Raw genomic sequence first — 13,434 nt, 5'->3', positions numbered from 1 at the left:
AACAAAATGAACGAAACATTTTTTGAAAAAACTTACGGAAACCCCCCTTTTTGTAAATTCGCAGTGTATATACCCCGAAATCTTAACAGTACATTTTTTCATCATTTTTTGATGTATTCAAACTATCAAAGATTTCGCGGAATATAGTGAACTAATGAAAATAAACAAACCCAAAACAAATTAAAAACAAAAACAATAATTTTTTCTGATATCTATGGTTAACTTCAAGATTTCTTCTCATTTTATAGAAAAAACAATTGCTGAAGCTTCAAACAAAATCCAAAAAACCAGTAAATTTTTTCGAAAACACGTGGTTTCAAAGTCATAAAAACCATTTGACATGAGAAACCACTAACAAGAATCAAATATGTTTCATTAGAGAGCTGATTAGATCGGTCATTAATGAGATAACGCGTAAAAAAGGTGCAAATTCCTAACAATCGCTAATTTTTTTTAAAAACTAGTGTCAAAGTTGCAAAAACTGTTAAGTATGAACAGAAACGATGGAATAAAATCAAAAATGACCTATTAGAGAGCCGATTAGACTTGTATGACTTGATAGAAAAATAAAAAAAACACAAAAGCGGGCAAAACAAAAAGAAGAAAACAAGTCCAAGTTGTTAAATTAAAACCATCAACTCAACGCAAAAACTCCTCATTAGAGATAGCAAGCAAACGAGACTTTTCATTGATGAGGCTAAGTTACAAAACAACAAATTGAACTACAAAAGAGGCCAACATCCCGAAAAAATTCTTAAAAATTTAGTAAGAACAAATAGCGATTCAACTCTAAATTTTAAGGGGGTTTAAACAACTGTAACTATGCAAAATTATAACACATGTATCGACTATTAAAAGCATTCGAGCAGAAAATCAGCGAAAACATGAGCCAAATTGCCGCACGTAAAAAATTCTGCCCAAGAACCCAAAATCTGTTCAAATATCAATTTTTCACTTCACTTTAAAAGCCGTTAAACAATTTGACGCCTTTAGAAAACTTGCTTTTCACTCCTTTAAGTCCTCTTATGTGACTAAAATCACTACTCCAATTAGACATCTCATTGACTAGGAAATGGTGAAACAATTGTAAACAGATTTTTTTTTAAATAAAAACAGAACTGATCTACAAATTCAAAAAAATTTTCATTGATAAAATTAGACTTAAAAACTAATGGAAAAATCATTTACAAAAAACTCTGATCACAAAACCAAACAACGCAAAGTCAAACTGCCGGATAAGAACAAAAATTCAATAGCGAGTTTTAGTTCGCTGAGTGGTTTTAATTTTTTGCTCACATGCCATTTTCTCACTCCATTTTAAATTCAGTAAATATATATTACTTACAGAACATAAAATTAGTCCTAGGAAGGCCTAAAATTGATGCGGAAAAGCATTAAGAAAAAACCGGCCTGAAAACTCAAATTGCCGCACGTGAAAAAGATATCACAAACAAGAAAGCCAAATCTTGTACAAGCACCGTTTTCTCACTACTTAAAACGAGATTGAAAAAATTTTACGCCACAAAAAAAGTTGCTTTTAAAATCACGACTCCAATTTGACTTCAAAACTCACAAAAATGAGTAAACTAATCTTCAACGAAAACAGCCCGAAAACAGTCAGGAAACGATTCGACGTCTTCACCAAAAAACCAGTTTTTTAAAGCAATAATTTCCGATGGCAGGACACGTCAAAGAAAAGAAAACAAAACTAATTGAAATGACAAAAAGAAATTTAGCTAAACCAAAAAGCATACCCAACAGACTGCCGGAAATAGCCGAAATTGATTCCCATAACAACGACTGGGATTAAAGGAACAGAAAAACGATGATAAAATTGATAAAAACGGTATCAAAACAAGCTGAAAATTCAAACATAGAAACAACATAGCTGGAAGATTACCAGAAAATAGCCGCAATAGCTTCGTAGATCTGCAGTCTCAAAAAACAGAAAAAAAGACAGACTAAAAAAATAGTCTTTTCATTGAAAGCTGATATGTTTTATTTTGATTAAAATGAAAAAGTTTTTGCTGCCTCTATTAGCTGCTCTCAAATAACCTTCATTTAGAGTGAAACACACCCATTTGACCTTATCTCTATCAATTAAAGTAAATAAAAGTCAATTTCAAAGTGAGGAAGTCATTTTTGAGAGTGAGGTAAGTCCACTGTGACCAAAATTTCGCGCAAATGAACAAATGAACAAAAAAACTCGCTACAATAAGAGCGAAAAATGACGTCACACACGCACTTCAGTTGACATTGCATGAACGAATGAACAAAAAGCAGATTTAAAGTAGTTGTGACGTCAAATGGTCGTAACAAAAATCGCGACGACGAAAAAAACCAAGAGAAGGCCAATAATAGCATCAGCTATCGTTGTGCGGCTATTAAAACTTTTTTAAAAAAAGTGCTTAAAAAACCGCACGTGAAAAAAATTGCAAAGCGAAAATTTTTTCACTCCAACATTACTCGTCGTTTCAAACGAAGGTTTGAACAACATAACTCTTTTGTCCACTCTTCGAATTTGTTAACTGAAACTTTCTAACTTTATTCACTTAAACCACTCACGAGAACTAAAACAATTTGGACAAAATGAAAACTTGCACTAGAAAAACCAGAAAAGTACTGCTTTTTTGTTATAAGTGCACATAAAGCCAGATATAATCATTTAAGCAAATAGGGGTATTAGAACAATTGAAAAACATTAGGCAAATCATGATAGGGTAAGAAGTGTCTAAGATTATAGAGTAAACTGTAAAAAAAGGGAATATTTTCATTTTTTGTCAAATTTCATAACAAAAACATGTTTTAAGACAACAAAACTGTACTCACTTGGCATCTAAAAACTCCGTAAGTAATAGGCGTTTTTCAAATCCTACCTACGGTAGTAAAACAAAAATCGAAAAATGGCTAAAAATTGTGAGAAAACACCAATTAGCATAAAACTTAACATTAATTACCAGAAGCGTTCAAACCACTATCATAACAACCCTAAAACTAATATGATATCATAACCAGACACCCTAAACCAAAAAATACTTTAAAAACTGTTCTAGAAGCCACAGGTGAACAAAATTTTGCTCGCTTACAGAAATTTTTTAAACACCTTGCTAATTTCTCGCTCTCTCGAAAACAAGAATATGAAAAAATAGCACTCTTTTCGCTCCACCCTTCAATTTTGTTCAGGGCTCAAACCACTCCTAAATTTTTGCTTCAAAATTCCCTCCAATGAAGTTAATTTAAAAAAAAACAAATTCGTGAAAACGGTAAACTCTCCGAGTCGTAAAAACAGAAAACCATTAAAACTCGTCTAGTCGTAAGACAACGACCTATTCAAATTCTTTGAATTGTAACAATTCAAATTTTTTGAAATGTAAAAACATAGCTGGCAGATTGCTAGAAAATAGCCGCAATAGATTCGTAGATCGGCAGTCTAAAAAAACAGTAAAAAAGACAGATCAAAAAAATTTGTCTTTTCATTGAAGGCTGATCTGTTATATTTTGATTAAAAATCTGTATAAGTTATTGCTGCCTCTATTAGCTGATCTCAAATAACCTTCATTTAGAGTGACACACACCCATTTGACTTTATCTCTTTGAATTAAAGTAAATAAAAGTCAATTTCAAAGTGAGGAAGTCATTTTTGAGAGTGAGGTAAGTCAAGTGTGACCGAAAATTTAATCACGCGAATGAACAAAAAAACTCGCTCCACTAATAGCGAAAAATGACGTCACGCATGCAATTCAGTTGAAATTGCATGAACGAATGAACAAAAAGTGGCTGTGACGTCATATGGTCGTAACAAAAATCATGACGAAATAAAAAAACATAGCAGGCGTACAATTCGGAGAATTTTCATTGACTAAACAGAAAAACTAGACCTAGAATGGACTAAGAGTGAATTGAGAAAACCATTTTTAAAAAATTAGATCAAAAAAATAAGAAAAAACAGAAAATCAATGTCAAAATGCCGCATGTGAACAAAAAAACCACTAGCGAGAAATTAAAATTTAATTCAAACAAAAAAATTAGGCCTAGAATGAGCTGTGAATGGATTGGGAAAACCATTAAGAAAAAAACCGATCCAAAAAATCGAAAAAACAGTAAAATCAGAGTGAAATAGCCGCATGTGAACAAAAAACCACTACCGAGAAACCGAATTTTTGTTCAAACACCGTCTTCTCGATCTACTTTAAAATTAGAGCGAAAAAATTCACGCCGCAAAACCACTCGCTTTTTCGCTCCATCTCCTGTTTCGGCGTGACCAAAATCACTACTCCAATTTGACTTCAAAAATCATGAAAATGTGTGAACAGATTTTAAAAAAACATACCCGGCAGATTGCCGGAAAATAGCCGCCGTTGATTCCAATAAGCATGATTGGGATTGAAAGAATAGAAGATATTGAAAAAAAAACAGATTTTTGTACAAAAAAATTTTTAAGTCCCTTTTATTTTGATGGCATTTCGTAGTTGAACATACTTCTGTTTCTTAGAGAGAGACTACAGGGGCTACTATCAACACCAATAAGCATAATAGATGGTAACTAAGACTTATAGGAACGACGTTCAAATAGCGGGCATCTAAAATTGGGCTTTATGGGTTTATCCCGTTTCCACTTCTGACTTCAATTTTTATACTGACTCTGTTCATTTTGAATTGCTTTGCTGAGCAACTGATATTCCAAATCACTTTTAGCAGAATGAGAGAAGAGAGAAGCTAGCCTAGAGAAGTCAAAAAGATTTCATGCAAAATGTTGAAAAAGCGGCAAAATGAGGTAAAGCGAAACATTTTTTTATTCGACATAGTAAAAAAATAGGAGCGCTATAATAACCGGCTGAGAAGATGAGGGCGGCTATTTAAAAAAAAGACAGCGCCCCAATACAATTCAAATTCTTTGAATTGTAAAAAAACCAAGAGAAGGCCAATAATAGCCCCAGCTATCGCTGTGCGGCTATTAAAAACGAAGAGGACAGGCCAAGGCCAATAATATCCCCAGCTATCGCTTTGCGGGTATTAATTAAGGTTTCTAAAAACTTACTCCAAAATTGAAATCGGGTCCGAGTTGAAAAACATTTCATAATTTTGCATGACTTAAGATGCGGTAATGTTAACACAGATCACCCCTATTACCCTTAGCCTATTCTCATTCCTGATTCTAATGCTCGCTTTTTCTCAATCTCTTTTGAGCATAGGTGCTCCTCAGGAATAAAAACACGATATAGCTGTCATTCGTCAACTTGAATTAGTTATCGAACGAAAAGTACACAGTGCGGTTGGTGAGCTTCTTGTACAGAGCCGAAATTGTCTCCACTTTGCTCTCCAGCGCATTCTGGTGCTGCTTGCTGACGAACACCTTGATGTAGGTGCCGGCAGGCGTATAGTTTGTCCTCTTTCCTACAATCAGACCAGGTCGCACAAGGTCGGCTAGGATCTCATCGTAGACTGCGAACAGGGTTCGGTTCCTGGGTCGTTTCTGGAGACCCTTGGGTTTGAACATGCCTCTCTTCTCTTTCTTGAGGATTGTTCGGTTGCCCACGAAGAACACTGATCGACCCTGGAGCTTCTTCTCCAGCTCGTTGACGACCTTCGTTATGACCTTCCGCCAGTCATCGATCAGAGGCATCGGGAAGTAGATTACCACTACCTACAACAAATCAAATTGGAAATTGGTTGTCAACTAAGACCAACCAGGTTCAGCCGAAATTCTATAAATTAATTTATGCTTAAATTTTGTAGTCGAAACAATTAAAACGCGTATTTTCATGCTCCAAATTCTATCCACTATTGATTGAGGTTTAACTGGTCATTTGAGTATCACCCTGCTAATTTATTTTTGAAAAAAAAGAAACGACGTCCTAAGTCAGCTTTAAGCTTGGTAATTTTTTTTAAAAAAATACTATTCTGGAAAAATCAAAACAAAGCAGCTTTGATGCAGGTTTATAAGAAACGCATTGTTTCTAATTTCAAAATCTTGTTAAACTGTCAAAGAATCGTGATCATTGCTATTTTACTTATTTTACTAGAGGAGTTACTGTAAGAAAAAAGAATGGCAGGTCTTAAATTCCAGCCTCAGAAATGTCCCTGAACAATGCAATGTATAAAGTACCTTCTTGCCATCAGCTAGCTCGATTTCCTTGGCCGAGTTGAAGTACAAGTGGCCGAGGCCAAGTTCAGTCTTCTCGAAGATCTTGGCAATGTCTAGCTCGAAGGCCGTGGGGTCAGTCTTTTTCTTCAACATTTGAGCCATTTTGCAACCAGCTGTTACTATTTAGTTCAACTCAAGTTGATCTGAAAAACATCAACCTTGTCATTAACATACAATTATATAATTAATGCATTGAAAAGAATTACTTGAAGCAGAAATTACACAACGACCTCCTCGGTAGTTGGCCAACTTAAGAGTAACCGAATATTTCACGAGGAGTTAAAAATTAGGAATATAGAAGGTCGATTGACGGAAAATATACTGGGACTACAATTTTCAAGATCTACAGACAGTTTTTCACACATTGACTGCAAAGAACCAAAAATGAAAACTCAAAACGGTTCTCGTGTTCATGATTTGCAGCATTGTACTAATTTTTTGTCGAGCAAAAGCGCCAGCCGGGTTAAAGAAATTTAAAAAATATAGAAGGTCCTGAAATGCAATTCAAAGCATTTTCATTGACTATACTAAAATGACCTAGAAAGCGCCCGCCGGGTTCCATAAACTATAAAAACATAGAAGGTCCTGAACTACATTTCAAAGCATTTTCATTGACTAAACAGAAAACGACCTAATAAACTAGGATTTGTAAAATCAATTAAAAACCTATCAAAAGAACTTGGGAAAAATGTAAACACGAAACAAATTGCCGCATGAACAACGCATCTTTACACCGCTTTTTCAATACTTAACAATTAGAGAGATAAATTTTCACACCCCCAAAACTACTCGCCTTTCAACTCTATTTCCTGCTGCGGTGCGACCAAAATTGCCACTTCAATTTGAATTCAAAAATGATCAAAATAAGAAAACATATCTTAAAAAAATACATAGCCTTAAAAGACTCCGCAATTCACTTATGTAAAACTTTACGTGACATAAACTCTAGTGAACACTCACTAAACTATATAAACCACTTATTTCCATAAACTATTTAATTTGCAATAAAACTTCCAATTTCATGAGAACAGAGCAAAATCTTTTCTACAAAAAGTCTGCCTCAAGTGCTACTCTAAAACACCTTTACACAACAGACCATGTGATACAAAAATCAATATTCAAAACCTCTCATCAAATTTTACATTATTCATTAGAAGTTGTGAAGTCTCATCATTTCATTAAGTTGTTTTATTTATTTCAATTAAGATTCGCCTATCAATCATTCAAGTGTCTCCTCTTGCAAGCAAAATCAAAAACAAACGACTAACGTCGGACGAGCGGTTGGCTTCGTCAGTACATACGAGGAGCTCAAGGAAGGGGAGTCGAGCGCGCTGAGTTACGTATGGAACGATGTCCAGGGGGTAAGGATTGTGGAGGGGGGGGGGGGGGGGGGTGGCAAACAAGCAAAGTTCTAAGAACCTTTTTTCACACCACGAATTTTTCTCTAAAGATTTGAGTAAAATGCGAACGTAGAGTCTAGTGCGCCGAAAAGCTCTAACAGAACTTTTTGCCCTCTGGGCGTTCCCTGTTAATCCCTTTTTTGAGAACAAAAAATCAAAAGAGTCACACAAAAAACCACACAACCGAAAAATCGCATAGTTCACATGACCGATATAATTGCTACACTTCATTTGAGACCAATATGGCTGATTCAAGGAATTCAATTTTTCAGATACAAACAACTAAAAAAATATATAGCAAACAAATCGACAGGTCACGACAACTATCACAAATTGTAACTGCACCCAAAATATATGCTCAGATTGTTCGGAACAGCTTTCAAACATAAAACTTCAATAATATATGAGAAAAACTATTTAGGACAAAAAAGCTAAAATTCAAAGGAATTCAAACTAATAAAACTGCTTTTGAAAAATCACACTCCGCTCGCTAACGCAAATTTTTCCACATATTATTTTCTCGTCATCTTTTGAAAAGTGGTAAGCGCAAAATCACTAATCGTTCTCTCTGTTAATCCATTTTGTCCAACACCAAAAGAAAACCAACCATTTGTTACCAGCGTAATTGACTTTTAAATGATGTCTTTTAATTGACTTTTAAATGATGTCAAACTACAATTAAAAACATAGATCGCCATAGCTTCTGTTCGAGTCATACGAAAACAGCACTCCCAAAACAAGTCAAATTGAAAAATTTTAGAATTTTAGAGAGAATTTTTTTTTCAATCTTTGTTCGAGAGCAATTAAACTAAGCTTTTCAGTGAAAATAAAAAGAACTATCAACAAACCGTTATTTTGATAACTAAGCATTACATCTGATAATGTAACAGAGGTATGAACATAAGCATGGGAGTTATCTAAATAGTTCCCTTTGACACGCTTTTTAATTTTCTGTTAAAAATAGAAAAATAAAAACATGGCATCTTAAGAAACTTCAAAAAGGTCATTTGTTTCCACAACGGCCGCACTATTATTCAGCTGGCTCAATGTAGCACTGAAACATGAATTTGAATTAATCGATTTTGGATTGCAACACTCTGCACTTGCAAAAACTGGGAAAACTGCGAAATAGAACCTAACTTGTCTTAAGCAATGAACTAAATCTGGCATTTACCATTGGACCACAAGGCCGTACCACATTGTAAAACAGTAGGTTTTTAAAATATTGATCAGTATAACTGAGAACGGCGACGTTGAGGTAATTTTAGAAGAAAGGTAAAGTTGAAGAATAGTATTGTTAAAACTGTTGAGAAGTAAATTGAGTCCATCAAGCAATCAAATTTGATTCAAAAAATCATACAAAATTGGACTCTTACACGGCAAAATTTGAAACAAAATCGTTTTGCGTTATTGCTTTCTGATCTCGAAATGTCATTCGAAATGCCATGCCAATATTGATAACTATTCTGATTCCTCCCAATAGTTGTCCATTAAAAATAGATCGAGCCTAAGCCAAATTTAAGCGAGCTTTAAGCAAAGATTATTTTAAAAACCTATCATCATATATGAATTAACTTAACTCTTGTCTAAAGTTAATTCTAGCCTAACCTCACATCAGATTAGCAACTGAAGACTTTGAGAGCTGCCGCTGTTCATTGTAATACCTCTCATGAGGCACCGCTGGATCTAATCCGGCACCGTTTTGATGGTGCTTTTAGTTAGTTTAAAAACGATTATCAACACCACTCGCTTTTTCCCATCTCGGTTCCCAAACTACAATATAAAACTTCACAATATCAACCAAAAAACATCCATGAACTGTGTATTTTGTTTCATGCATAGCATCTGATGCATCACTTGGGCAAGTGATAACTTCGGTCTATTATAAGACCCTCAATCACAATCTGGATGTCACGATAGGACAAGATAACAAAAATGACTACAAAATGCAAGATATTCCAAGGTTGAACAAACTTACGCAGCATAATTTTACATCCTTATTAAATTTATATATCCTTCTTAAACTTTCGAACACAATTTTGTTTCCATAGCAGACATGAGTAGACAGTATTTGATGAAATAACACAAACAAAATCCATACCCCGCGTTGCGTACATGTAGCAGCACGATTCTACTGTACTTTCTTGTTATCTTCAGTTGCCGCGGGTTAATTTTGAACCAATTTCTTTTAAACAGGTTCGAATTTCACGCCATGAAATTGTGAACAGCCTGGTTGTGAATTCCCGGTGGGTTTGAACAAAACGAGGTAGTTCACGTGATCCATTTGAATTAAAATATTACCTACAAATTACCTAGCGAGAGGCTTAAATTTCTCATTTCCAGCTAATTTCAAGCGTCAGTCACGGATAATTACCCTCACTGTGAATTCTACCGAAACTACAACTATTGACATTCATGGTATAATGGAAAACAAGTAAAAACATAAAAACAGTTGTATAATACACAGCTCTAGCACTGAAGAACATCTCAAAAACATTGATTTGCATAGAAAATAGAATTTTCAGGTGAAAATGATTTGTATATTCACCAGTTTCCTATTCGTCCAATTGATAAAATGGATAGATAGGCAATGTTTCCCTAATTTTCCTACTTTTTCCCAATTTTTCCTACTTTGTCCCAATTTTTCAATGTTCAGAAACTACCAATTAGCCAGGAAATGAGACGATAAAAGCGGTAGCTGTTCCGTAGAGCCAAGCAAAATTTGGCGCGAAAGTTCAACTGTAAAATGAAAATTTTTCTCAGAAAACCTAATACACTCGACCCATAAAGCAAGCAATCAGCACCCAAATTAATAATTTTTTTAAAATAATTTTTAAAAGCCATATTAGAATTCCGGAAGGTACTCTCCCCAACGACATTTCAAAAACTATAACAGATAATTTCGTGATATATGAGGGATGATTTTAACATAAAACAGTTAAAAAGTAAATTTATTTTGCTGTGTTTCGAAACAGCCTCAAGCCAATTTGTGAAAAAACCAATGCTTAGTTCTGCACTGATAAGATTTCGTATAGCCTACCAAGAGCCGTGGCCATCTATTATAAATTATATATATCCCCCTAATGTTGGGGGTCTGAGAATAAGCAAAAATCCCCCCATACACACACCCAATATATACACAAACAAGCACATACACACATACATACACCACACACTTCCAAAACCCTCATCTTCAAAGCAAGCTCCAAAATGCAAAAACACAGTTACTTTCTTCACTAAGAAAAAAATTATAAACAACCGACTAATGTTGGGAGTATTGCTCTTTTAGTAGAGCTCTAATCTATCGCAGCCTGCTTCAGTCGGCGCGGGAGGGGGTGGCGCGGAGGGGTAATAAGAAAATCACTAAGGGGCTTTAAATGACGTTATTAGAGGTTATTGGATAGCCCTATTAAGATTTCAATTAAGACACCGATTTCGGCGCACTTTTCGTTTGACTTTGAATAAACATTTGAAATCACGTTTCGGAAATAATATACACGCAAACATGCACAAACACACATGCACTTCACTTCACGTAGATCTCAAAAACTCTCATCCTCATGGTCTGGTACGCAAATCATACGACACTTACTTTTTTCACAAAACAAATACAAAAGATTAGCTCCTCATTCGGAAAAAAAGTCACTACACAGATTTGAAAACTGTTGCAAAACTTTTTGGTACCGCTTGCCCAAATGCATATATATTTTGAAATAGTACAATAGTATGATGCAAACAAACATGACAACAGAGAAACGGTGTTTTTAAGCTTCATATTGTACAGGAATGCCAAGAAAGAAAGAAACAAACCCGAAAGACAAATAACCGGCTAATGCCAGACGAATTGCTCTCAAATGACTGGCGAGAGGTTACCATTCTCAGTACCTAGCTACGGTTTAGAGAGGCTAGCTTTAGCTTAGTTCAAGGGGCATGGGGTGAGCCCGACGGGTGATGGGCGCACACGGGGGGTGGTTGAGCGCGCTGGGTTACGGGTGGAACGAGGTGGTGATGGGCGTTTGACTGGGTCTGATGGTAGGGGATGGGTCAAAGTTCTAAGAGCAGCCCTTCACAACATGAATTTATGTTCTCCAAAACAGTTTCGGTGAATTGCATACTTAGAGTCTAAAAAACCGACTCTAATATAACTGATAAAATCTTTGTTGGAGAGAAATTAATAACCTCAGATTAATAACTTCGTTGGAGAGAAACTAATGCATGCACAAGGCGGCAACAATACAGACAGAACGGCAAAAAACACCACCTTCACCAACAACAGCAATAACAACAACAAAAAAGAGGGGGCTGTAGCAACGAAAAACTTTTCTTTATGGGTGCACAAAATTCCAACCACTGAGGGTTTCGAACACTAGACCTCCTGCGTCCTAGACTACACTTACAACCCGGCTATCAAAGCCCCTATGATCTCCAAGCTCACAAATTTATTTTTTCAATGGAGGCTTAATTTATCCATAAGAGCAACAAAGGTCACGCAAAAAATCAAGTCAAACGTGAGAAGGTCACAAGAAGAGAAATCAAAAAAAGTTCTAGAAAACGGTCAAGCGAAAACTTTACACAAAAGTTGTACACGTTTACAATAATTGCTTCAAACTTCGTTCGAGAGCAATTAAGTAGCTCATACTAACCTTGATGTTGGTGACAGATTTTGGTTAATCTACGAGAAATATAACAAGAGCCATAAAAAACCAGTAAAAATTTTGATTACACAACCTCATTAGGATTGCGTAGACAACTAATGTCACACGAATTACTCTCAAACAACAGGGATCAATTAACAATCGCTTCGCAAGGGACCAATTAACAATCGCTTCGCAAGGGTTCAATTAACAGTTGTTTTGCAAATTCAAAGAACCAAAAAAAAGTTGAAAAAAAATACTGTCTTGTTCAGGAAATTGAAAAATCTATACTAAAAACGCAAACATTCCAATTAGATGGAATTAACTATGAGAATAGGAGATATAACCCACTAGCGGCGGGCGAATTTTAACTATGGTGCCTCAAATTATTATCAGATCTTCATATTGCCACAGCTAAATTTACAGCACTTTAGATTTTAACTGAAAAACATAGCCGGCAGATTGCCGGAAAATAGCCGCGATAGACGCTCGTGGCCTTCCATGAATTGAAACACCTAAAGAAATAAGATAGACAGATCGACCACCAGTCTTTTAATAGACAACAAGACTTTTTGGGTTAGCTTCGGACTGTCAATTTTTTGACACATACGTTCTATAAGGAAAAAGCCCTTAAATAGCTATTTCAAAATTGATATTCGAAATCAAAAACTCAAGACTAATAATCACGAATTAGGGCATACAAGATTGGCACTACTTAGATGCACACTATTAACTAGTAAATCTTCATAAAAACTAAAGTTCCATAAGTGAGTTCAGAAGTCATTTTTTTGAGTGAGGTAAGTCACGCAATTGACCTAAAAGCAGAAACGACGTCACGTACATAAATTTTAACTGCAAAGCAATAGAACTCACTGAAGTCAATTCCAAGAAGTAAATTCCAAGAAGTCAGGTCATAAGAATCATCGATGGAGACGACGAATTAAAAAAAAAACACGATGTCCCCAGTAATAGCCGCTATCGCTTCGCGGCTATTAATTAAATCAATTTCTCCGCACTATCCATTTGACTTTTGGTAATTCTCTGCTGCTTTAAAGTCCAGTTGAGAAAAACTCAACGCGCAGAAAGTACGAAGTGAAGTCTGAAACATTCTTTTCAAAAATGGTTAGACAAAAAACTAGCAGGAAATTGAACGTACAAAAAATGCATAAAAACACTAGCAGGACTAAAATAAATACAAACTTCATTTGAGAGCAATTAAAAAGACCTGAGTTTTTATTTGTGAACAACGTTGAAA

At 35.3% G+C, this 13,434-nt stretch overlaps 1 protein-coding gene across 1 annotated transcript in view; it reads right to left on the bottom strand.

Annotated features, from left to right (window-relative positions):
* Nucleotides 1-5,219: 5,219 nt before the first annotated feature.
* LOC142341786 (small ribosomal subunit protein eS7-like) overlaps nt 5,220-13,434 on the bottom strand; it is a 115,876-nt gene continuing 107,661 nt past the window's right edge. The window contains exons 2-3 of the mRNA XM_075393012.1: nt 6,107-6,290; nt 5,220-5,644 (exon numbers count right to left, since the gene is read on the bottom strand). Of these exons, the coding sequence (XP_075249127.1) occupies nt 5,243-5,644; nt 6,107-6,247 (543 nt within the window). The 5' untranslated portion in view covers nt 6,248-6,290 and the 3' untranslated portion in view covers nt 5,220-5,242. The remainder of the gene's footprint in view (nt 5,645-6,106; nt 6,291-13,434) is intronic.

The sequence above is a fragment of the Convolutriloba macropyga genome, chromosome 6, assembly GCF_964194025.1.
Source record: "Convolutriloba macropyga chromosome 6, txConMacr16.3, whole genome shotgun sequence".
Taxonomy (NCBI): Eukaryota; Metazoa; Xenacoelomorpha; order Acoela; family Convolutidae; genus Convolutriloba; species Convolutriloba macropyga.
The sequence above is the reverse complement of the archived record's forward strand: the minus strand, read 5'-3'. Positions and strand labels throughout refer to the sequence as shown.